The sequence below is a fragment of the Excalfactoria chinensis genome, chromosome 2, assembly GCF_039878825.1.
Source record: "Excalfactoria chinensis isolate bCotChi1 chromosome 2, bCotChi1.hap2, whole genome shotgun sequence".
Taxonomy (NCBI): Eukaryota; Metazoa; Chordata; class Aves; order Galliformes; family Phasianidae; genus Excalfactoria; species Excalfactoria chinensis.
The window spans coordinates 44,202,422-44,225,278 of NC_092826.1; the positions used below are offsets into that span (position 1 = coordinate 44,202,422).

General features: G+C 37.9%; 1 protein-coding gene across 1 annotated transcript in view; it reads right to left on the minus strand.

Moving 5' to 3' along the window:
- LAMA3 (laminin subunit alpha 3) overlaps positions 1-22,857 on the minus strand; it is a 111,323-nt gene that overhangs the window by 34,869 nt on the left and 53,597 nt on the right. The window contains exons 28-42 of the mRNA XM_072328221.1: positions 21,229-21,337; positions 20,240-20,337; positions 17,830-17,995; positions 17,308-17,434; positions 17,084-17,223; positions 16,544-16,659; positions 15,801-16,012; positions 14,761-14,965; positions 11,154-11,298; positions 10,266-10,406; positions 9,574-9,738; positions 6,912-7,013; positions 6,083-6,166; positions 4,635-4,865; positions 977-1,090 (exon numbers count right to left, since the gene is read on the minus strand). Coding sequence (XP_072184322.1) covers positions 977-1,090; positions 4,635-4,865; positions 6,083-6,166; positions 6,912-7,013; positions 9,574-9,738; positions 10,266-10,406; positions 11,154-11,298; positions 14,761-14,965; positions 15,801-16,012; positions 16,544-16,659; positions 17,084-17,223; positions 17,308-17,434; positions 17,830-17,995; positions 20,240-20,337; positions 21,229-21,337 — 2,155 coding nt within the window. The remainder of the gene's footprint in view (positions 1-976; positions 1,091-4,634; positions 4,866-6,082; positions 6,167-6,911; positions 7,014-9,573; positions 9,739-10,265; positions 10,407-11,153; positions 11,299-14,760; positions 14,966-15,800; positions 16,013-16,543; positions 16,660-17,083; positions 17,224-17,307; positions 17,435-17,829; positions 17,996-20,239; positions 20,338-21,228; positions 21,338-22,857) is intronic.

The following is a 22,857-nucleotide window of genomic DNA, read 5'->3' on the forward strand; positions in this document are numbered from 1 at the left end:
CCAGCCTCACCACAGCAGCAGACTGTAAGTCATTTGCCAGAATGTGCTGAATTGGTTTATAGCTTCCATTGAAACACCAGGGTTGGTTGAGACAAAGTCGAGGGGAATTACATAATGCATAGGAATGCACCGCAGGCAGAATGGATTCAAAATGAACAAGGAAGAAATAACAGAGAAAACAAACCACGAAAGATTTTGGCAAGGTTCTTGTTTTCACTTAGACAGTACGTGAAAAATTAGTGAGAAAAGTTCAAGTAGGAATTTATTCAGAACAAAATGTTTAAAGGACTGTCATACATACAAGCTAGAGAAGCCAAATATCACATTCCTCAGGCTAGAAGGGCTGATCAGTTCCTCTGAGTTTGCTTTACCTTTAACATGGTATGCTAGGGAGCAGACTCTGCCCCAGTGTATCCTTCGTTAACAGTTGGCATATTCTAATAACTCTTTTATCTCCTTTATCATTTACTTTGCTATTGTTTTAAGCTGCACATTTATACTAGCAGAGCTTTAATGATGCTAAGTAAACAAGAGATTCTGCAAAGAATAGTGCATGAATGTGCTATTTGTCATCACCTGCATACCCTAGTATATATTTATAAAACTAAAGATTGCATATGCAAGGATAAGATTCCAAAATTACTGTAAGTAACTGAAAACACTTACATATGTGCTAATTTGGTGACATTTTGAAAGGGAAAGAAAAAAACAAAAGCAAGGGTACAAATGGTTCTAACCACCCACAGTTATGTTAAACATCCATAACATAAATGTTTATACAATTTAGGCTCCTAGCAGTATAAGATTCAAAGAATGAGGCATAGGAAGGATTATTTTTAGTTGCTAGGAATTTAGCAATGCTGCACATTCTGTACTGCAGTAAAGCACGTGTGTGTGTGCGTTTTTTTTTTTGTTTGTTTGTTTGTTTGTCCTGATTTTTTTCAAATTCACTTTTTGAATGCTAATATTTACTTACTATACATTTCCCAGTACCATCGTGGCACCTATTTGAATTTCCATTGCAGTTGCAGGGGACACAGTGTCCAGTAAATAATCCTTTATTCTCACGATAAAATCCAAGGCCACATTCCTAGACAGTAAGCAGAGAGAAGGAAGAAAAAAAAACATTGAGGGTTGGTGGAAAGACAACTTTACAGGCTATGAGATGGGTATTTTGAAATAGCCATTTCCAAGAAGAAGCAGAGATGTCTATTTCTTGACAAATTTTTCTAAGTCCATGTTATTACTTAAATAGTTTTTTAACTCAACAAATAGCAATAAAGAACGGAGGTAATGAGGTTTCAGCCTAAATATCTATACCCTGTGCTCTACAGTTTGTGGCAGCAGCGATTTAATTTTGACTCTACCCTCCGAGCAGAACATGTTTCCTGTGGCTATGTACAAAGGTACAGAACATGACTTTTAAACCACAGAAAAACAATTGAATATTGTTTCCTACCACAATGTTCTCAAAGATGAACATATGGAAGCCTCACATATTAGCCAGCGGTTATGTGAAATCTTGATATTAATGGAACTGCTATGTGTTCCTTGGAAATACTTCTATGATATGTCTTTTACATTAATTCATCATAACTTCCAAAATAAGTCCACCTGGAGCTAAACAAAGCCATGCTTAGACAAAGAGCTTGGTGATCTTACAAAGCATACAGCAGTCTAATTTTTAAGTACAGGCTTGTCCCACAGCCGCGGGAAGCATGAAAAGAATGTTCAGCTATTGAAAGTACATGAGCAGAAACACAGCATGTCAGATCAAAGTTGCGTTTAAACAGGGGGTAGAACCAAAGGAATGAACATTATGAATGAATCAAGAGACACTCAGTTTGCTAACCTGCACCAGATAGATATTAACTAGCATTTAAAAGAACAGATTATTGCTTGGCGTGGGTAGAAAAGTACAAGGGCAGGGCAAGTAGAAGGAATTCTTCCTGGGCACAGAACCTATCCATACACAGACCTATCCAAAAATTCATGTCCATATCCTCCACTAAATATCCTCCTGGCACACCCACAATGCTGAAACTGAATTTTTATTTCCTAAACTTTTTCACTAGTAACTAAGCTGGCATGGTGCAAGGAAGGTGAAATGAAGTCTGGAAGCGAGCAGAAAGCTGCACTCCCCATGAAGAAAACACCTCCCAGACTCTTGCCTCAGGTGATGCAGTTCTGCACTGTACTTACATTTCACCTGTAACTCACAGAATAACATTCTGAAAACAAGTCACCGTGAAACTCCAAAGCCATAAATCTTTTTTCATGCAGTTGTACCACCAAAACTGATGGGAGTGATCTGAAGAGCAAAGAGTTTGGGGACAGCACCTCAAATCACGTGCCACAGTTGGCTGAGACAAATGTGTTCAAGCAGGGACAGAAATAACCAGAAAACTTATTGAACACATAACTAGAGAGGAGAAAACAAAAAAAATCACCTCTCCTAAAGCAGATCCCAAAAGGAATACTGAGTTATCATTGTTTAAACAATAGTTGCTAGAGGCATCTTTGCTTTCCTCACATATGGGATAAATGAGGAAGAGAATGTGTGCAGAATACTAACAACATCAACAGCTCTTTTTATATTGGTGAGGGCTTTATTTAGAATGAGCATCCTCACTTGGAATTTTTCAGATATATTTTCGAAAAACCAGGAAGTCAGTGTACACAGCTTTGCAGAAACCAGGGGCTGAAAAACATTAAAACAGCATGACTAAGTAAAATATAGGCTCTAATGCAAGTAAGTTTTCTTTACTGGAAGTCTTACTTCAGAAAGCAAGATGAATCACTTGTTCCAGAAATGTATAAAAATACATTTGGAAAAAAAGTAAAATAAAAATCTACACAGCTTTTTTTTTTTTTTTTTTTCTTCTCTATTTACATTCTCTTTAAACTTTAAACCAACACACTTGGAGTGCGTGGGCAAGTTCTTTGAGAAGCAACGTTCTTCATAGTGAAAAATGTATTCCATGTGAAGGGAAAGCTCTAAGCACTTTCAAGCACTTAGCTCAGGCTGATCTTATTCTAGTAAACAACAATTTAAAAGGAACTACATGCACATAATTTTGTTAGCAAAGTACTATGAGATGTAAGAAGATTTGCCTTATTACTTTTGCCCGTTTGGAAATCAGAGAGAAAGAATGAAGAAAGCAAGGACAAAAAATAAATTACCTGTCTCGGATAAAAATAATCCTTTTGAACTTGTTGCTGTTGACTCCTATCCTGAAGATGAGGAAACAATAACCTCTGCTGCATAGCTTGTGTTAAACAACATCCCATGTATACTAAAGCAACAACTTGCCAGCCTATGCTCTTCAGCCCCTCTGCTTGGGCCATCATTTTACTTCAGCTCAGTTGTTGACATGCAGTATTCTTTCAGTATTCACACGTTCCCTTATAGTCTCCTTTATTCCCCAGCTTCTGACTCAGATTAATGAGGCTATATGCTGAGATGGGCCCCACCTTTAAACTTTATACGTGAGTCAAGTAGTACGGCACACATTGCAGTTCCTGAAGTTAACAAATAACTCTGCAGTTCCTGCAGCTCAATATATACCTAACTCAGGGTGTGGCAGGCATCACCTTCTCTCCACCTAATGCAGTCAGACAGAGCTAGATGATTAGCACAGTAAATCACTGCCTGAGTAATGCTGCATAAACATACAGCGCTTACGAATTACCCAGGTGAGCGTCTTGATCACTTCCTTTGGCTATGTATTTTCATCAGTATGTGCAAAAAAATATCCTCCTTAGCTTAATGCAGGTAATATGTTGAAAGCAATGGGATGGCAGTAGGGGCTTCAATCAGTTTTCATTTTGCACATGGCAGAGAACACCAGATGTATGAAAAATAAGTTTCTAGCAGTATTTGCAAAATGACATTTGACAGACAACGAATAGCTACCCCGAGCAGTGGATACACATAAGAGACATATGCCAACTGCAAATGTTTTGTTCAGTCTCTCTGTAGCTACACCGACCAATGTAGCTATTACTTTTTCATTCCCACTTCAAAAATGTTTGCAAGGTTAGCGCAGCAATTGCTGCTTTATGGCAACCATCAACCACTTTTCTGAGAGAATAATTCCTCACATTTGTGCACTTTGTACACTGCTTATCTCCCCAGTACTTTATTCTGCTGTGAAGTGATAGCTAAAACAATTACATCAACAAGAACTGTATCAGGGATGGAATACACAACTGAGGCCATGATTCCACCACTCTTTAGATGGCAGTATTATTTTGCACAGTAGTGTTCAGAAAAATATCTGCAAATAGTTTCACAAATATGTTAATGTCAACTTTAAAATGCTCTCCTATAAAAATAGGAAAAGTGTCATTCATTAACAGAACAGGACAGCATCCAGGTTGTTTCCCTTCGACAACGTCATAGTGCTTCACACACATAAAATGACACTGGCAATTCCATAAAAGGCGGTTAAGAGTTGAATAGCCTTACAGGGCTTCTTAGTGAAAGTATTTGAGCCATCAAAAGTGCACACACTTAAAAGAAGTACGTTTAAGTACTTTAATAACTAGCCTGTTCCTCTAACTAAACCAGTATGTATAGCTGTAGGCAAGACAGCAGGCAATTGTGTGGTATGGAGGCAAACATTTCCTACCTGACATGAGTCACCAGCATACTCTGGAGGGCAGGAGCATGTTTCTACACTGTATGCAATGCTGCCACTTCCTGTGCTGGTTGTTTCTTCCAGCCCAACCTCACCAAGGGTTAATCGCTGAGTTTCAGTGAAGTAAAGGCCTCTGATGTGTAAAGCATCCAGTCTAGACAGGATTACCATCAGTTCTTCTCTGGATACAAGGTCATTGCTGCTGGCATGTCTGAAGTTTCCCTGCACATGAAGGATACAACATGAGTACAGCCCTACAGCTTCTTAAAAAGGGAACATGAAAAGAAGACAGGATGGACAGGAAAAAAAAGAAAAAAAAGAAAAAAAAAAAAGAGGAAAAAAGAGAACAAAGTCTTAGAGTCCCAGTGGTGAGGGGGAAGCAAACATCAGGAAAATAAGAACCATGAATAGGATAGGCAGGGAAAGGAATGATGAGTATAAAGAGAGATGTGCTTTGCAAGGTATGTATGGTTTTGAGGTATCAAAAAGTGAAGCAGCATACAGATTCTTCTTCAGTCATCCAAACTGACAGATTAACAAGTAAAACAAACAAACAAAAAAAAAGTGGAAGGAAATGTTTTTATTTTTATAAGAGTAACTGAAGTACTAGAAACCCAGTCATGAGATCTGTATTTCACAAGCTTATATTCTGCTAATACCTGAAAATGGAATTTAGCTTGAAGAAACATTATCCTTTCACCTATATGAGACAGAAATAACTCAGATTGATTTTCTGTGCACAGATTTAAGAAAGGAATAATCCCTGCCATCTTCACCTCCCCAAACATTGCAGGCCCGATCTATACTAAGCACCTCAGCTCCTTTGAGATTCATAGGAAAAAAGCAGGTAATGATTCATTCAATCGGTTTTAAACTAAAAGAGAGGAGATTTAGGTTAGATGTTGGGGGAGATCTTTCACTTAGAGGGTATTGAGGTGCTGGAACAGGTTGCCCAGAGATGTTCTAGATGCCACATCCTGGAATATGTTCAAGGCCAGGTTGAATGAGGCCCTGATCTGCTGCTTGATTTAGTGGTTGGCATTCCTACCCATGGTAGGGGTTGGAACTAGATGATCTTTTAAGGTCTCTTACAAACTAGGCCATTCTATGATTCTATGATCCCTATTAAGTACATATCCAGGGCTGCACTGAGTCATCTTCTAGTGGTGACTGATTCAGTATTACACCACTGGCTCTGGAGGGAGTGCTAAGGATTTGAGTTGGACAAAATGCCTAACTCAGAAGTGCTAAAAATAGGTGGCATGAAACAGAGCCTAGGTTCAATGTGGGGGTAAAGAGAGAAATAAAAGTCTATATTTATGATCTGCAGTATTGAAATCTATATTAACATTACTAAGTATATTTATTTATATATAACCTATAAATTTTTATGTACCACAAGAAAGAAAAGGGAAGGCCATTCCATTTCCATTTCTTACCTCAACTAACTGCACCCGGCCATAATATTGACGGTCAGGCAGAGGATTGTTAGGGTCCACATAAACAATCTTCATTTGCTGGCCCTGCATGAGAATAAGGATATAACATTGCCACAAAAAGCAGCAAAATAGCAAAGCGTTCACATGTAATATAATTTGATTAAGTGCATTATTCTTGTTACTTGGAGTGACGATACGTCATTCTGTAAGCAAAGCATAACAAGCAAAGAAATGAGTACTGTGTTTTATTGTCAGAAATGCTTTCCCTGCTTTGACCCACTGACATTCTTGCTTTTAAATAAAACACAAGATAATTAAATTAATACTTGCTGTTAGAAATTAGTTATTAGTTCCTAGTCAGAGTTTTGCATTTTCATAGTCTCCTGTGTAAGAAAATGTTGGCACGTGTAAAGGAATACAAAAACACTGGACTGACAAACACTCTGCTACCCAAATGACGTTGGGTACCTCATGAGGCATATTTCCTAATAAGAATCCTAGAATGCTGAATTAAATTTTCTGATGGTCTCAAGAAACAAAAACAGTGCCTTGGGAGTTTTGAAATACTAATAGTTTATCTGGATTTTTATTTGCTCTGAAGTCATTTACAGTTAATAATACACTACCTTGGTATCAGAGAGAGACATATTGATAGCTCTGAGCAAAATGCAATAAAATCACTTTCATAGAAACGTAGCAAATTGCTAAAAAACCTAAGCGCTATATAGGAACAAAATTTGCCATAGTTGTCAAGTAAAAGGAAAAGAAATAATAATCATGGTATGACTATTGCTTGCAAGACAAAAAAAACAACTGTTTTAAAACTTACTGTTAGTTTTATTTCAGGTCTCTTATCCAGAAGAACCATGCCTTCACTAGGTAAGCCAAAAGATTTCACCTGGTAGCTTAGGAAGCCACCGTATGAAGAAAGCTGGAACAAAATGCACATAATCAGAAATACTCTACTGTGCTGTCGCTTGTTATTAATATGATTTGTATTCAAATTTACCACACCTCAAGAACTGTAAATAATATATGTCTTTTATTCTTTAAGTCACATGTGAAAATACGTCTTGTTTGGATGAAAATATTTGATTTGTTTACTTTGTGTATTTGACATTACTTTGAGTAGTATCTGATCATAGAATAGAATCATTGAATCACTCAGGTTGGAAAAGACCTTAAGATCATTGAGCCCAACCACAAACTGATATGTTGATGTGATATGATACTGCTCTTTGGATAGTTACCAGTGCCATTTTATTTCTACACCTTGATTCATGCCTTCTGCGTTGTGGAAAAAAATATCACATCAACACACAAATGCTGTTCTTCTCCAGACTACAGAACAAATTTGGCTCATCAAGAGCAGACATCAGACTGGTAATTAAATTGGTCGTTTATGCCCAGTGAACAGCCATGGATAAGACAAATTAACCATGTTTGAATGTGAGTCTCATTGGCTAACTCATTTTCCTAACTTGCTACAGATATGAATCTAATCAGGAAATCTTTTTCCCATTTTGTAGATGATATAATTTCTACTGGCATCAGCTCTATTGTAAGGAGATGATAACAGGCCATTGTTGCAGACTGAGCTAAAACCACCTACCTGCCTTTTGGCTCAGCTACAGATGACCTCAAAAGGCCTCAAACAAAACCAGATTAACATTCCACTGCATTAAACAAAGACTTAGGCAAGCATGTTTGAATCATCTGTCAAACAGCTTCTCTGGGTTGTATGAGAAATTCTGTTTAAAACATACTATATAGAGACAAAAAGATGCTCAAGGCAGAGCCTAAATACTTCTTGTTCCAAGAAGAGCTAGCTAAAAGTTTTATGGGTGCTAGGTGAAACATAAATCTTGGAGGAGTTTGTAAGGACTTCTCATGTCTTGATCTCTCCAATGCTCATGTAGGAGCCTTTGCAGTCTTTGTGATGGAGAATATTGCATTCAAGAATCTCCTGTTTCCATTAACAACATCTCCTCATACAGCAATTGCTAACATTTTAAATATTCCTTTCTCTCTTATGATTATGGGAAAAGATGATGTCATCAAATCTACCACATAAATACAAGAGAATTTTATGCCTGAAGTGTATACATGCAATTTACTAACTTTTCATTGGAAATGTGCTCTTCGTAAAAGAAATAAGGATAAAAATTTTCCAAAAAAGCAATAATACATCAATTTAATTGGAACAAGAAGTATGTTTGGATTAGCATTATAGTCGATAAAGTATGCTTTATCATGAAAATAGTTCAGAAAATTGTTTTCAGACGTTGCAGCAAGAAGCCAAATAATGTAAACAGGGAGCACACTGCGTTGTTCAAGTGAAAGGTATTTATACCTCAGCTCAGGAGAACAGGATGAAAAACACTGGTGTAGTCCTTACAATGGGGACCTAAGTGGAACTTGAAAAATTATTCCTTATTTAATACTATCGTGCCTTTCTTATTGTTTTCTTACATATGATATCAGGACTGCATCTGAAAAACCTTTGTCCTACAGCTGCTTAGCAACTGTCCAACTGTCAACTCTTTGAATTGCACATTATCACACAGAGAAGGAAGCCAGGACTTTGGGCCTTTGAGCCACCAGCAGCAAATAACCCAGGTACCAGTCTGAAATGCTGATACTTATTAACAGTGAGCAAGGGTCTGCCTCTATCCACAAGCAGAAAGAGAAGTGAGCAGTCAAAAGAATACAAGAAAAAACAGGTGTTATGCTTCCGTTCATGGAAGCATTATCTGACGGAGACAACAAATGTACAGTTAATGAGCCAGAAATGTAGCGCTGGTGTAATACAACAACCAAATAACACAACTTTCAACCTTTCAATCCTTCTTTTCAACAGCCTTTTCACCAACATATTGAAAATGAAGGGTCTTTTTTTTTTCTTTCCTTTTTTTCCCCCTTGTCTGCTGTGGAGTATTTTATTCTTTGCTGAGCTTTTATTCTTTTGGAAGTCTGCCCAGGAGGGGATTACTCTGGGGTATGGATGTCCAACATTCTGGCTTGCCTAGGCTGCACTGAGTAAAGAGGAATTGTCTTGAGCCATGCACAAAATATAATATAGTTAATGTACACAAGTAACAAATCCTTTATTATTATTATTATTAAAACTAAACTAAAAGATAGTGAAGAAAACATAAAATTAGTAGGTTGGATACGGATGCTTTAGAGAATCTAAAATTATACTATGGCACATTGCCGAACTCTCTGTGTTCTGAGTTTCAGGGAAGTACTTTAAGGTACCAGCTCTATAAACCATAGTTCCTGATTGTGCTTTTCACAACCTTCTACTCAGAAGTCACATGTTATGATTGCTGGCATTTCAGGAAAGGCAGAAAAGAATTTAGTGAGGGAAGAGAAAGAAATGTATCTAAGGAATACAGAGAGACTCTGTATCATAAATGCTGGCACACACACACACACAAAACTAATCCAAACAATTTATTAAAACAGTGGAGTCGTGTGTAATTTACCTTCTCTCCCAAGTAAGATGGTGGTGCTTTCCAGTACAAACTATGCACTGAAGCAGGCAATTCTTGAACATCAGCCACCACACTATTACTGACTGGATTGAAAGTGACAGGAATGTCAATATTTTCATCCATTGCCTCCAAGCGCCAGTTCCTCATGTCCACAAACTGAAAAAATATAAAGGAAATGAAAGTTTGTTTCATCTTCTACTAAGCTTAACTAACACTATATCATGGGGGGCGTGGGGATGTGGGGAGGAGGGGAATTGTTTAGACTTTGGCTCCTGTTTCATTAAGGACTATACAACCTCTTATTTATTATTATGCTGGGGAAAAGAAAGCATAATGCATATCTACCAGAACATCTCAGAGCAGTATGATGAACAGACAGATAGGTTTTCAAGAACAGTCTTTGGTAACCATTAGATGAAATCTTCTAAACATCAATGCAGATTTGCAACCAAATAAATAAATAAAATAAAGGGAAAGGGGCTATTTTAACTAAAAGGCACATTCAGACTATACCTAAGATTCAATAATGCTGCACCAAATCTGCACTGTTGCTTACAGAATATTCTCTCATCCTTCACAACTAGTAAAAAATATTTGCAATTTTAGAAGAAATCTGGTGTTTGCGTAATGGAATAAATGTAGGTTCATGACAGCAGAGGAAAAAAGAAACCTATCAAATACACCTTGGTTCGACGACGATTTGTGCTACGACAGCTGCTTGTTACCCCGAAACAGAAACAAGTGGTGCATCCCTTGGGATTAGAAGGGTCCAGATAAAATGATCCAGGTCGGCAAATATCACATTCAGCACCTTCAACATTCTCCTGTTAAGGCATGGTTGAAAGAAATCTCAGAGTTTTCCTTTTGATTTTGGTAAGGCCCCCAAAATGTCCTGCACATAAAATGAATCTTCTGAAAAAATACTTAAGTGCATGGAAACATGAATGAAAACATGTAGCTGTCCATATACCATATTCCAAATACAAACAGAACTGACTTATTTGAGACTATCTTAGTTATGAGTTGTCTTTCCAGCCTATAAAGTTAACTGCTGAATAATACCTATTAGTCAGAGACAGCTGGTAACTTTCCTGCCAAAACCTTCCTGCTGGCTTTTTGAAACCTACAATATAAAAGGTCACTTGTGAAAGTTCACATTTATCATATCTAATTATGCAAATCAGAACAAAAGAAGATTTCCTGGATGCAACGTTGTGGTGAAATGTCAACTGACATAGCTAAAAAAAGCCTGGGACCTGGTTACCGTCCAAAAGCTGAGATGCAGATACACAGAACAGAGCTGCGCAGGATTCAGACTGCTTCAATAAATCCATGAACATCTTTGTTGTATTGCTGTAACATCATGTAAAAACTGAAATAAAACTGACAGATGCTGAACTCAAATAAATGCAGTTTACCTGCTATCGTGATAATCTGTACACATATTGCAAGGTGTGCTTTTCTAAAGCCGCACTTAATTCTTTATGATAAACTTATATCCATTAAATTTGAAATAACCACTGACGTGCAAACAATGCTTATGAATGCAGAAATAATTTCATTTATCTGACCTTGCAGAGACAAATTCCTGTCTGAGGATCACAAACATCTGGTTCCGTTCCATCTCTGTTACAATTACACGGTATGCAGTTTGGGAAATCATAAGTACCTGGAGCACACCGATCACACTGCCGTCCTCTTATTCCTGGTTTGCATCTTTATCGAACAAAGAAACATGCAGAAGGGAATCAACAAGAAAGGCAGGAACAGAGAGTGGGAGGGAGGAAGGGAAGATTAAGACAACAGGCTGGTGGCTTTTTGAGGAAATTGCATGGCTATGAAAAAACTTTATGACTTTAATGAAGAAAGAGCAGCAGATTAGTTCTGCTCTCTGAATCGAATAGTGAGAAGAACTGCAACATTTTATAGTGGTCATGGAAATTATGAAGGGATTTGATTTAGGAAGATATAAAAGCTCACAATGGAATTAGAATTCTGCAGCAAATCAGTGCTTGCAGTGCAGAACTACTCTATACGCCAAAGAATGAAACTTGAATATTGTATACAGGTAAGAGCACTTGGGAGATTTATAACTGGAGGATGTGACTGGGCATTTCCCAAGGCGCTCACCTGCTAACAAAAATGTGGAGAATCCCAGGCTTATGAATAATTATGGAGACTTCAACTTAACACAAGTCTTGTGTTAGTTCGCAGCTGTTCACAAGGGATACAGTGACGGCTGAATCTCTTGGATTTCATAGAATCATAGAATAGCTTGAGTTGGAAGGGACTTCATACATCATCTAATTCCCACCCCCCCTGCCCCCGCCATGGGCAGGGTTGCCAACTAATAGATCAAACTGCCTGGGAAGCCATCAAGCCTGGCCTTGAATGCCTGCAGGGTTAGAGCACCCACAGCTTCTCTGGATAGCCTGTTCCAGTGCCTCGCTACTCTCTGAGCAAAGAATTTCTTTCTAACATCTAACATAACCCACTTTGCCTTGTCTTATTACTGTCTACCTGAGTAAAAACTCAGTTTCCTTCCTGCTTGTAAGCTTCTTTCGAGCATTGGAAGATTGTAATGAGGTCCCCTCAGAGCCTTCACTTCTCCAAGCTAAACAGTCCCAACTCCCTCAACCGTTCATCATAGGAGAGGTGCTCCAGCCCTCTGATCATCTTCACAGCCCTGCTCTGGACCCACTCTAACAGCTCCACATACTTCTACTGGAGTTCCCAGGCTGGGACAGTGCTCCAGATGGGGCCTTACAAGGGCCAAGTAGAGGGAAACAATCATCTCTCTCCCTGCTGGCCACCCTTCTTTTGATGCAGCCCCAGATAGTGTTGTCCTTCCAGGTTACAAGAGTACACTGCTGGCTTACATCCAGCTTTTCCTCCACTAGGACCCTCAAGTCCTTATCCATTAGGGTTGCTCTCAAGGAGAGTTCACCTTCTAGTGTGTACATGTACCTAGAATTGACCTGACCTAAGTTCAACACTTTGCACTTGGCCTCACTGAACTTCATTATGTCTCCATGGGCCCAATTTTCAAGTATTTAATTGAGTTAAGTACAGGTGATAAAAAAAGACACCAAACTATGAAAACAAGGCTTGAGAGAACCTAAAATATCTTTCTGTGGCAGGAGCTCCTTCCTCCTGCCTTTGGAAAAAACTTTTATAGACTGATGGAAATGTAGGTCTGATGATCCTTCTTCCTTCTGTTTATACTAACTAGCCTATTCCTGTAATCTGCCTTTGCTAGCCCAGAGGTTTCAAGATGGTAAATTCCCATGTCTGCCATCTCTACCATCAACATCTTTATGTTCTGGTTGTGACAACATCATTCTTTCTAACAATCAGAGATTTGATGGAGTCTCCTTTGGCTCTCAGCACCAAATTTATACATGCACTAACACTACAAACATATGGAAACAAACACTTAAATGTGTAGACAAGATAAACTGCACTTCACATAAAATACAAAACCAATTACTCATTTCACCAAAGAACGGTGAGGTTTCTCTCTGAATGCATTACTCCCTGCACACAAGTACCTGGAGTTAGATGGGGACTTTGAACATCATGTGATCCACAGATGGAAAAGTATTAATCAGAATGCAGTACCTGGCTTTATACTTTCAAATCAGTTAGAAAATATTTGCCAAATGTCAGATTTTGCTTTAGATATATATTTTAACCAGTAAGTTGTCATCTCATTTATGTCACTAGTTAGGCTGCATGTTAGGTATATCACCATCACCATCAGGCAATACAACTTTTCACTGAGACAGAATATCTATTTCTGCAGAAATTATCCTCAATTTTACTTGAGCAGAAATGTGCTAAGCCCTATCTTTAAAGTATTAGATTTTATTTGACTGAATTATTCAATCTATTTTTGTACAGTTTTGGTTGCCTGTGTAACAATAAGATATGTAGGGAAGTGAAAGTAGAGATCTGTCAGATTAATGTATATCAGTAGGTGCAGAATGTAAACGAATAATAAAGGTGGAAAAGGCCTCTAAGATCATCTAGTCTAACTGTCCACTTACCACCAATATTGCCCCCTAGTGACCTGTCCCTAAGTACTATATCTACTTTATTCCATAAACACCTCAAGGGACAGTGACTCCGCCACCTCCCTCAGCAATCCGTTCCAGATATGTTTCACTTCAATCCTGAATCTTGATTTCTATCTACGCAAAAAGTTTCCTGTTTCGTCATTGGGATAAAACAATTATTCAGTTCATGCATAAGCAGCATGTGTAAGAAAACAGTTAAAGTTCAGGAAATAATATAAATTTCTAATATGAGCTCTGAAAATGAGTGTTCTCTGTCATACACATGGAACTAGTGGCAGAGTAGGAAAGACTACATTTCTTCATTAGGACACTGCAAAAGTATATCCAATCCAATCAAACTGACTCAAACTTGGCCTTATGCAACCTACTGGCTCTCACATATATATATATATTTGCTGTTTATCTTCCCAAGGAAATAAACAGAAATGTTCAACTACACTAATACTGATGGCATCTAAATTAAACATGCTTCCCTACAATTATGGCTGCGTGCTCTACCCATTTCAGACAACATAAATAACAGAATACATAGAGGAAGATATTTTTTACCTCAGCATACCAAAATACATAAAAATAATCATATCTGATAGAGGGCATAATGGAGCAACTCCAAATGGACGATATTTTCTATACACACAACATCTATTTTAAGTTCTTAAAAATTCATTGCAAGCACTTAAGTTTTATAGCCCTTAAAATCATTACTTGGATTAAAGTCCACACTTTTGACTGTGGAGCATCAGTCAGTTTTTAAGAATCTGGAGACAGCAGACACCATTACAAATGATGAATATGTCAGAGTTCCAGTCTGTGGTGAGCTGCTATCCAGGCATTGAATAAGCCTACATGACACATCCCCAGCAAACAAAATGCATGCCTGGGTATCTCAAATGCCACCATTAGTTACACAACCAGATTACCAGAAAGCAATGCATGTATTCCTGCAACAGCCAACTTCTACCTACTATCAAACACTGCTTATATCTCTGCTTAGCACTGTAAAAATTCCCTGCATCCTCCCATATTCTCCATATACCCAAAAAGAAGAGTGATGCAAACTACTCACACATCATGTATAATGGACATAATCCAAACTTACTTGCACTGCCCATTGTTTTTTTCACATTCTGGTCTCGCTGCATTAACAACTCCTCTTTCTGAACAATTGCAGCTCTCACAGCCAGCAAGAGGGTGATAGCTGAAGTAATGTTTCTCGCACACTTCACATTTTGGTTTCACAGTTCGAGGAGGGCAAATGCATTTGCCAGTTAAGTCATCACAAAGACGCTGCCCACAGTTGCATGCTATGTCAAAGAAAACATTTTACAAATCAATCACATCTCAAATTTACAATGATCAATTCTTATACAATCTTAATACAAAACAAACAAATGTTTTATCTTTTCTCTCCTTCACAATTTTGAAACTTTAGGTGGCTTGTTTAACTTCAGCTATCATGATGATGTGAGAGTGAGATCAGCCAAGGCCATGGAACATGATTATGTGACTGTAACTGTAGTTCCAAAGAGTAGCTTGAGACTCTGACTCCTTTCCATGGATTTGTTGCTTGAATTCAAACTTCCCCAAACTGTCAAGTATTAAACAAGTAATAGTTTTGGTTTCGAGGTAGTCGCTTTTACAAAGCAACATTAACAAACAGAGAATAACATATGGAAGGCATATGAGGACTAGTGGCATGATCTACAGATCTGCTGATGTTATTAAGAACAATATCACAATGAGAGAAATTAAGAATGTTATGTGTCCTTGATTATCTATGGAAAATCTTGAAGGTGTAAGCTGAGATACAGTAGTGTTAACACAGGAACTACTAAGCAGTCAGAGCAAAAAAATCCACTTAACTGAAGAGCAATATGGATTTTAACCAGTAAAACTGTAAGCCCTGATCAGATAATTCACATGAAGACACATCTCATTATGAACTAGGTGCACTTAAAGGGAACGAGTTTACTTCTACATTAAACTGAAAGCCATGCTAAATCTAAGATGGCTCAACCAGCCTGCCATAGGATCGAGCCCTGTAAAGAAGAGTGAAGCTGTAGTGCCTATGCAATGAAATGAGAAAATTAAATAACTAAAATCTTCTCAGGTACTGAATAAGCCAGATCATGTACTTACACTTGCAGAATGGGAATCCATAGTAGCCAGTTTGGCATCTACTGCACTGACGCCCGATGACATTAGGTCTGCAAATACACTGTCCTCCCAGAGGGCTGCAAGTGGGGCTCATGGAACCTTCGCTATGGCAATTACATGGCACTGCTCCATTGTTGTAGAAAGCCACGAGTGATCTTGCAGAATCCTTACAAAAGGCTGATGATCTATCTGGGCTGTTTAAATTGAAACATAAATTTTGTCAGTACGGCCATTTGGAAATTGCTCTGAGAATACTTTGCAGTGGTTCTGTAAATCACGGTTCTATCTTTCAAACAATTCTTGGAAACAAGGATGGCATGCAAGGACAGACTTACATTAATCACATTAGCAGTAAATGGTTTTGATCGTTAGGTAGATAGGTAAGTAAGAGTAGGTAAAAGATTTTTTTCAAAGAAAGTATGTATATTAGTCATATTAGTTTAGCAGGCCAAGCAAAATACCGAATAAGGAAATAAAGACAGAAAGATGACATAGATTTTCCTCTTCCATCCTGTGAGCAATAAAGCTACCTTTTCATTCCATTTACAATAGATAGTCAGGGAAAAATGACTCATGCAATATTAATGGGCAAGCATAAGCCATGAAAAGCATTTTAACATAGCAGAGGGATTAAGTTTTTATACATTTTTCTTTAATATGAAGTGAAAATAATATTGAATACCAGCTTGCTGTCAAATGCCCAATTTTTAGGAAGTGATGCTTACTCAATGTGAAAACTGTTTCCTCCACATTGGGTGACAAAATCAAATGACTTGTCCACAGTCTTTTTGTCAAGAATTTTGTAACTGTAGTTGTCTGCTGGAACAACTAAGACACTTTCCTTAAACCAGAAAAAAACTGAATTGTACATTTCAGGAAAAAAACACACAAAACAAAACAAACAAGCTGAGGCATTTGTATCTTTTAATGTTACTTCTTTATGAGTACTGGATTTTCCCCAAAAATACAACAGTTTAACAAAAAGGTAGGAAAACATACTTGGAAGATATATCCCCTCCCTCCTCCTCAAATTTACTCTAAAAGCATTGGAGTATATGTTTTTACTCTAAATTATTGTATTTTAGCATACAATAAAAGCAGTGTATGATATCTTAAAAACAAAAGCAGTGTACAAGATCCTATCAATTTGAAACACTACATTAAAAATCAAATTCTTTCTTCTTAGCTTTCATCTTTGTACCTACCTCTAAACAGCTGGTGAAGTTGGAAGAGTATTTTCAAGTACACTTACGTAATAAACTCACCAAAACCAGCATTCTTCTGTCAGGTATCATTACTGTAACCGAAACTTCAGGTTCAGAAATGTCAAGCTCAATTTGGTTTTCTGCAATCACCTGATCCCGACAGCCAGAAGAATGAGGGCAGAATGAAGCATTGAAGGAACCTAGAGGAAGTGTAATGCCGAACAATGACCAGTGTGCCAAAATACTGAGAAGAGAAGGGAGTTAGATTAAATTTGGATGCCTACCTGACCACACGCGTCCTGCATTCACATGCACATGCACAGGGAATGTTGGATGTGCTGGCTGGTAAAAATGTACCACAAACACATATTTGCCCAAGCGGGGCACCCTGCCAGTCATGGTTACCTGGTTCTGCAGAAACAAGAGCAGATCTAGTAGTACATTTCTTTTGTGAAATATTCTTGTTTTTATGAATTTTGCTCCTAGCTGCAACAGTAGAGAAGGGACTTGGTATTTCTCAAGAAGTTAACCATAACTTCAAAGGCTGCAGCATTACATCTGCATGCTCCTACTTGTTAACGTGTCAAGCACATGTAATGTACTTCTGTAGTCTCCAAGACTGATATAGGTTTAGAAAGAAACTGGCACATTTGTTTTTCTTTCAGTCTATTATCCCTGTGGCTTAGTCAGTCTGCAATATTATTTTGATCATTTCATTTTTATCATCTTAGAATGCTTCATCCATAGAAATTTTCTGAGAACATCATTTGTGACTTCAGAAATGGTAGTTTCAAAATATGAGCTACCTGTAACGATGTCAAGGGGACTCCATCAACTGAGTCAGAAGACAAAGGGGTACTCAGTGGACGATGAAGTGTATTTCTTCGCACTTCAGAGATTTTCCCATCCCTGAATGCATTCAAAACCAGCGTTGCTGGTGGAGTTTCATACACTGACGGAATGCACGTTACACTAGAAACAGAATAATATTAATTACTCGTGGGGTTGGGAACACTCCCTAAGCATCATGATAAAAAACACAGACAAATCCTAGACGTTAACACGGTAGAATGTAATACAATTAACAGTGCAATAGTAACAACTGTTACTCTTTGGAATTTTATGGACATGGTCAAAAAGTAAATGAAAACAATAGGTACAGACCTAACTTACATAGGGGGAAATGCATGCAGACTGATTTTATTCACTCAAAATTTCCATAAACTAAATAGTTATCAATAAAGAGTCTGCTAAGGAAACAAAGAGTGTTAGAAATGCAATTAAAAAAACATTCTACGATGCTGTTAGTTGCCTTCAGCAGAGCCTGTGCTAATGCTGAGTTCTCAGTTCTAGTAATATTTATGTAAATATAACCTTTAAAAATCTAAGTTTTCCCACCAAAGCCAGTGGGACTACTTACGTACTTAAAAGTTAAGTATGTACTCAAAATATCTGTAGAACCGATGCCAAAATAAATAACAGTGCTCCTTGAAAGCATCCCAACTCATCCACTGTTGTGTTTAACCAATTTTTACTTGATCTATTTAATTCTAAAGAATTTGATTGAGATAAATATTTCCCAAGACTTCAAGGAGAAAATATTATTTGAAGGTTTCATGCTGGTGTTTGTTCACTTCTTGTAGGTACTCAGAAGACAATGATTACTCTTTGTTTAGGACAGGTGAGGAACTGGAATGGCAATTATGTTCCAGAACCAACACTGAGATCTATTTTCCAGGTTTGTGTGGGAAACCACGTGCAACAAGTGCAACAACTGCTTCTAATACTATTAAACTGAGCCAGGATTCTGGACCTTTCAACTTGATGAACACTAAATACTTTGAGGAAAGCAAAAGTTATGCCAGGTATTGGTCTTAAAAATGGAACTGAAACATACAGCAAAATATGCAAATATAGAAAAAGACTAAAAAACAACCAAGTAAAAGTTACATATATCTACATTAGCTTTATTTTAAATCACCTTTTGCATCCATTTTTTCTCCCCATTTTACTTGAAGTATATATACCTGGGAATGCAAAATTCCTATCATGCAAGGACAAGTACCTGCCATACTAGAAAGCTATTACACTCATTTGTGAGACTGAACAAAATCATTAAAGCTGAAATTCAAAGCTATGCAGGCTGGCAAGCCAAGTACAGTCACATTCTTTTATTCAATTTGCCATCCAGATTTTTCTGTTTTCTATTTCAATTCAGGCATTACATTAGAGCTGCCACCTGGAAAACTAGCAGACCTAGCCACCTACTGCCTCTGAAGTCTTGCAAATGATTTTCACTTTTACTTTGAGGCTCTCTCCCTTGTCAGATCAGTCAGAAAAAAGAGCCTGAAGACTCAAATCATAAAGGACATCCAGGCAGCAAGACTAACAGAAGCTGAAATGTGGAGCTTCCTGATTCAGAAAAATGCAATGATAGTTCCTCTCTGGCACAAAGAACAAAACAGACAGGAAGGGGAAGACCTTCAACAGGATGGAGCAAGTGCTCTGCAAAACCTGAAACAAACTGCTTGGGAAGTGAAAATTATTTTCAGTAACAAAGGGTAATCAGCCTGAGTCAATCCAGCTGTGTATGAGTGCTCTAATTGCTGATCCTACACAAATATAGAGCAGAAGGATCACCTCCTAGTGCTGTTTTGCCTGATGAGTGCTGAGGGCACGTTTGTCATACAGGACCACAGTCAGGTGGAGAAGGGAATGGATTATTTGTGAAGCAGAGGTCTATCTGTTGAACATTTTGGGGCTGCCAAGTTTTGCTGGTGTATCTGTGAATTAGGAGTGCCTGGAAGGGCAGTCGTATCCTCAACCAACTAGCAATTAAAGCCATTTTGAAACAAGTGAAACAATGACATGCAAAATGAGACTCCAGAAAGTATAGTCAGTTATTTCAGGCCTGATAATTCAAGACTTGCCAAAGAAGCAGCAATGTTTTATGACATTGCACACCTACTACATTGGACAGCACGTGAAATACTTTTGCTTTCTAGCGCATTAGAACTCAGTAGTTCAGATAGTCAAGGAAAAGAACAGAATTAACAACATTTCAACTTTTTATTAATTCTACCTTGTAAAAGTAGCTTACAAACCATCTTTTAGTCACTGAGCAAAGGTTCATTAAAAAGCATTAAATTCCATTTGGTCTCTTTTTCATGATATCTTTCAGAAAACAGAAAGGATAAGCAAAACCAATTATGTTACCTTCTGTCAAGGCTGCTCCTATAAGCAGCTAAGCAGTGCACTTTAGGATTCACATATTCCAACGAAAATTCTTCAGCTGATATAATGCAAACCTTGTGCTGAAAAATAAGCACAATTAGTATTATAAATAACAACTATTTCCTGTATATCAGGAGAATAATCAAACCAATCTTGAAGTAAATTATTCAGAAAAATAACACTGTATTTTAGAAATAAAAATAAGGATATTATTACTATAAAACCTCCACACCTAGATGAATAGCCTGATAGTATCAACAGCTTCTGGATATGGATCACGTTAGCACAGCAATTGCTACTGGGAGCTAGCATACAGTTTAAATGGTATCTGTTCACACTGAACAGCGCCTCCAGAGAGGATTAATAACTGATATAATGCTTTCTTCATAACATTTCTATGAAACTACTTGTGTGTTTATAATTTAATCCTAACTCTAGACAACCAGCTGTCTTTGTGTTTCTGAAATGATAAACACAGAAACAAATTAGAAAAAAAATAAAAAACAAAATCAGTGTCCAGCAATATGTATTACTGGTGTGGGCCAAAAGATGGCAGTGAAGGCTTCTTATTCAAAGCATTTCAAAGTTCTGTCATCTCTAAAATGAATTCATTTATTATCTGAAACTTCTAAGAGACTCAGGAAACTCTAACATAGGTTTTGAGGATTAGAGAAAGAAAAAAAGAAGAAATAACTACCAGAAGTTTTTAATTTAAACTTTGCATATAGAAAACAGATAGGTACTGAAATAAAGCCTGTCTGAAATAAGAGAGGGGAAAATACTCTTGGTGATACAGAAGATAAACAGGAATTTGTCTTTGTTGTCTGACTCGGTATTTTCTGAGTATATATGAAGCAACATCTTCAATCATCTAAATTACATGCTTTCACAGAACATACGAACATAAGAATCATGTGCATATCTGCTTGGGAAATAAGGATTACAAAAGGGAAATGTAAATGGAAACTCACCAGAAGAAAATTAATTGATGATGCCTTAAGATGTATCTTTGTATCTGCTAAAAGGTCATAAGCTGCGATGCGGTTCCTATCATCGACAACAACACTACGACAAAGGAAACTGAGACAAAGAGCAGGATTAAAAATGAGCCTCTTGGTAAGGCCGTGCTGTTTATTCTATTGCCTAACACAGCTACCTGGCTAGCCTCACCACTGGTGCCCAGTCATTCTGCTGGACTGTAAGCAACAACTGCGTCTGGCCACTGGTAAACACACAGCATCCTCACTGGTGAGACAAAGGAAGCAGCACATATAAAAACATTCCTTGCCCTTTTTAGGTTGATCTACATAGAGTTCAAACCTCTACACCTCAGCTCTGATGCTGAGCTACTACTTTAAAGAGGATGTGAACATACATACACGCTGTCTGCAGATGTTCTCCAAGCTGCGTTACATGGCATGTAATTAACATCCAGTACCTAGTCAGTGCTCCTTGAGGTGCCAGAATGTGCCAGCTGCTGCTTTCCTATCACTACACATTGCTGATGGTGTGGATCAGCAGCTATCATCCACTCAATAGCACCTGCACAATTCTTGATTTAGGAAACTATCTGTCCACTGAAATACTCCTCAATACAAGAGAAAAATTGCTGGTCTGTTTCTCCTACTGACTACCTCCATTTACTTCCACATCTTTGGTAAAGACAGACATATTCTAAGAAGAAGAGTCTTGCTGAAGGCTTGGAACCCTGCCTTTCTGAGAGAGCACGACTCCTACTACCTTCCAGAAGTGGAAACAGCTCCCTCTGAGCAAGACTTGACACACTTTACTCGTGATTTTTCCAGTTTCTCTGATGTTCATGTTCTTCACCACTGTGAGTTCAACTGTTTCATATTTTTTTTAACAGAAGAGACACTCCTCTTCCTGATCAGGAAAGATGACACAGCAATTTACTTGCAACGTGACCATTAGCTTTATGTAGAATGGCAGCAGAAGGGATTTACTGCATTGCTAAATTTAAGTAGAAAAGGCTTAATTCTTGGGGTTATTTTCTACAACTAATCTCTTAGTGTATCAGATAAACTAATGAGTAAGATCAAAATAAGCCCGTAAGAGGTGCTTGACATAAAAACAATGAAACTGAAGCTTTATAAAAAGTGTTCTGGGGCTCAAAGTGTTACATAACAGGCTAAAAATAAGAACTTTGCCTCGTAATAACCTTGCAAGGTCACTGCTTCATATTGCTCTGCTCTGTATCATGTATATGCTGATGAAAACAATTTTTTCCTACTGGGCAGCTTCATCCTAAATAACCTTAAGCCTCCAATCTGTCCAACACTTGGCTCACAAGAAAAATTGATGCATGGCAGCAGTCTCCTCACACTCCCAGGGGCACAAACACCTGCAGGATCACATTTGAGTCATATTCTGAATTGCTCAAGTGTTAAAGACCATCTCACCCAGAACAGGCAAAATCTCTGAAACACCTCCAGTAATCTCAGCAGTCAACAAGGATAAATCAGCATATAGCTTACAACCTTGCCTACAGCCCAACTGCCAAAGGATGGCTACACTCAGTAATTCAGAGAAACATTTATACATCTGCTTCAACAAATCCTGTTACAGCAGTGGGAATATCC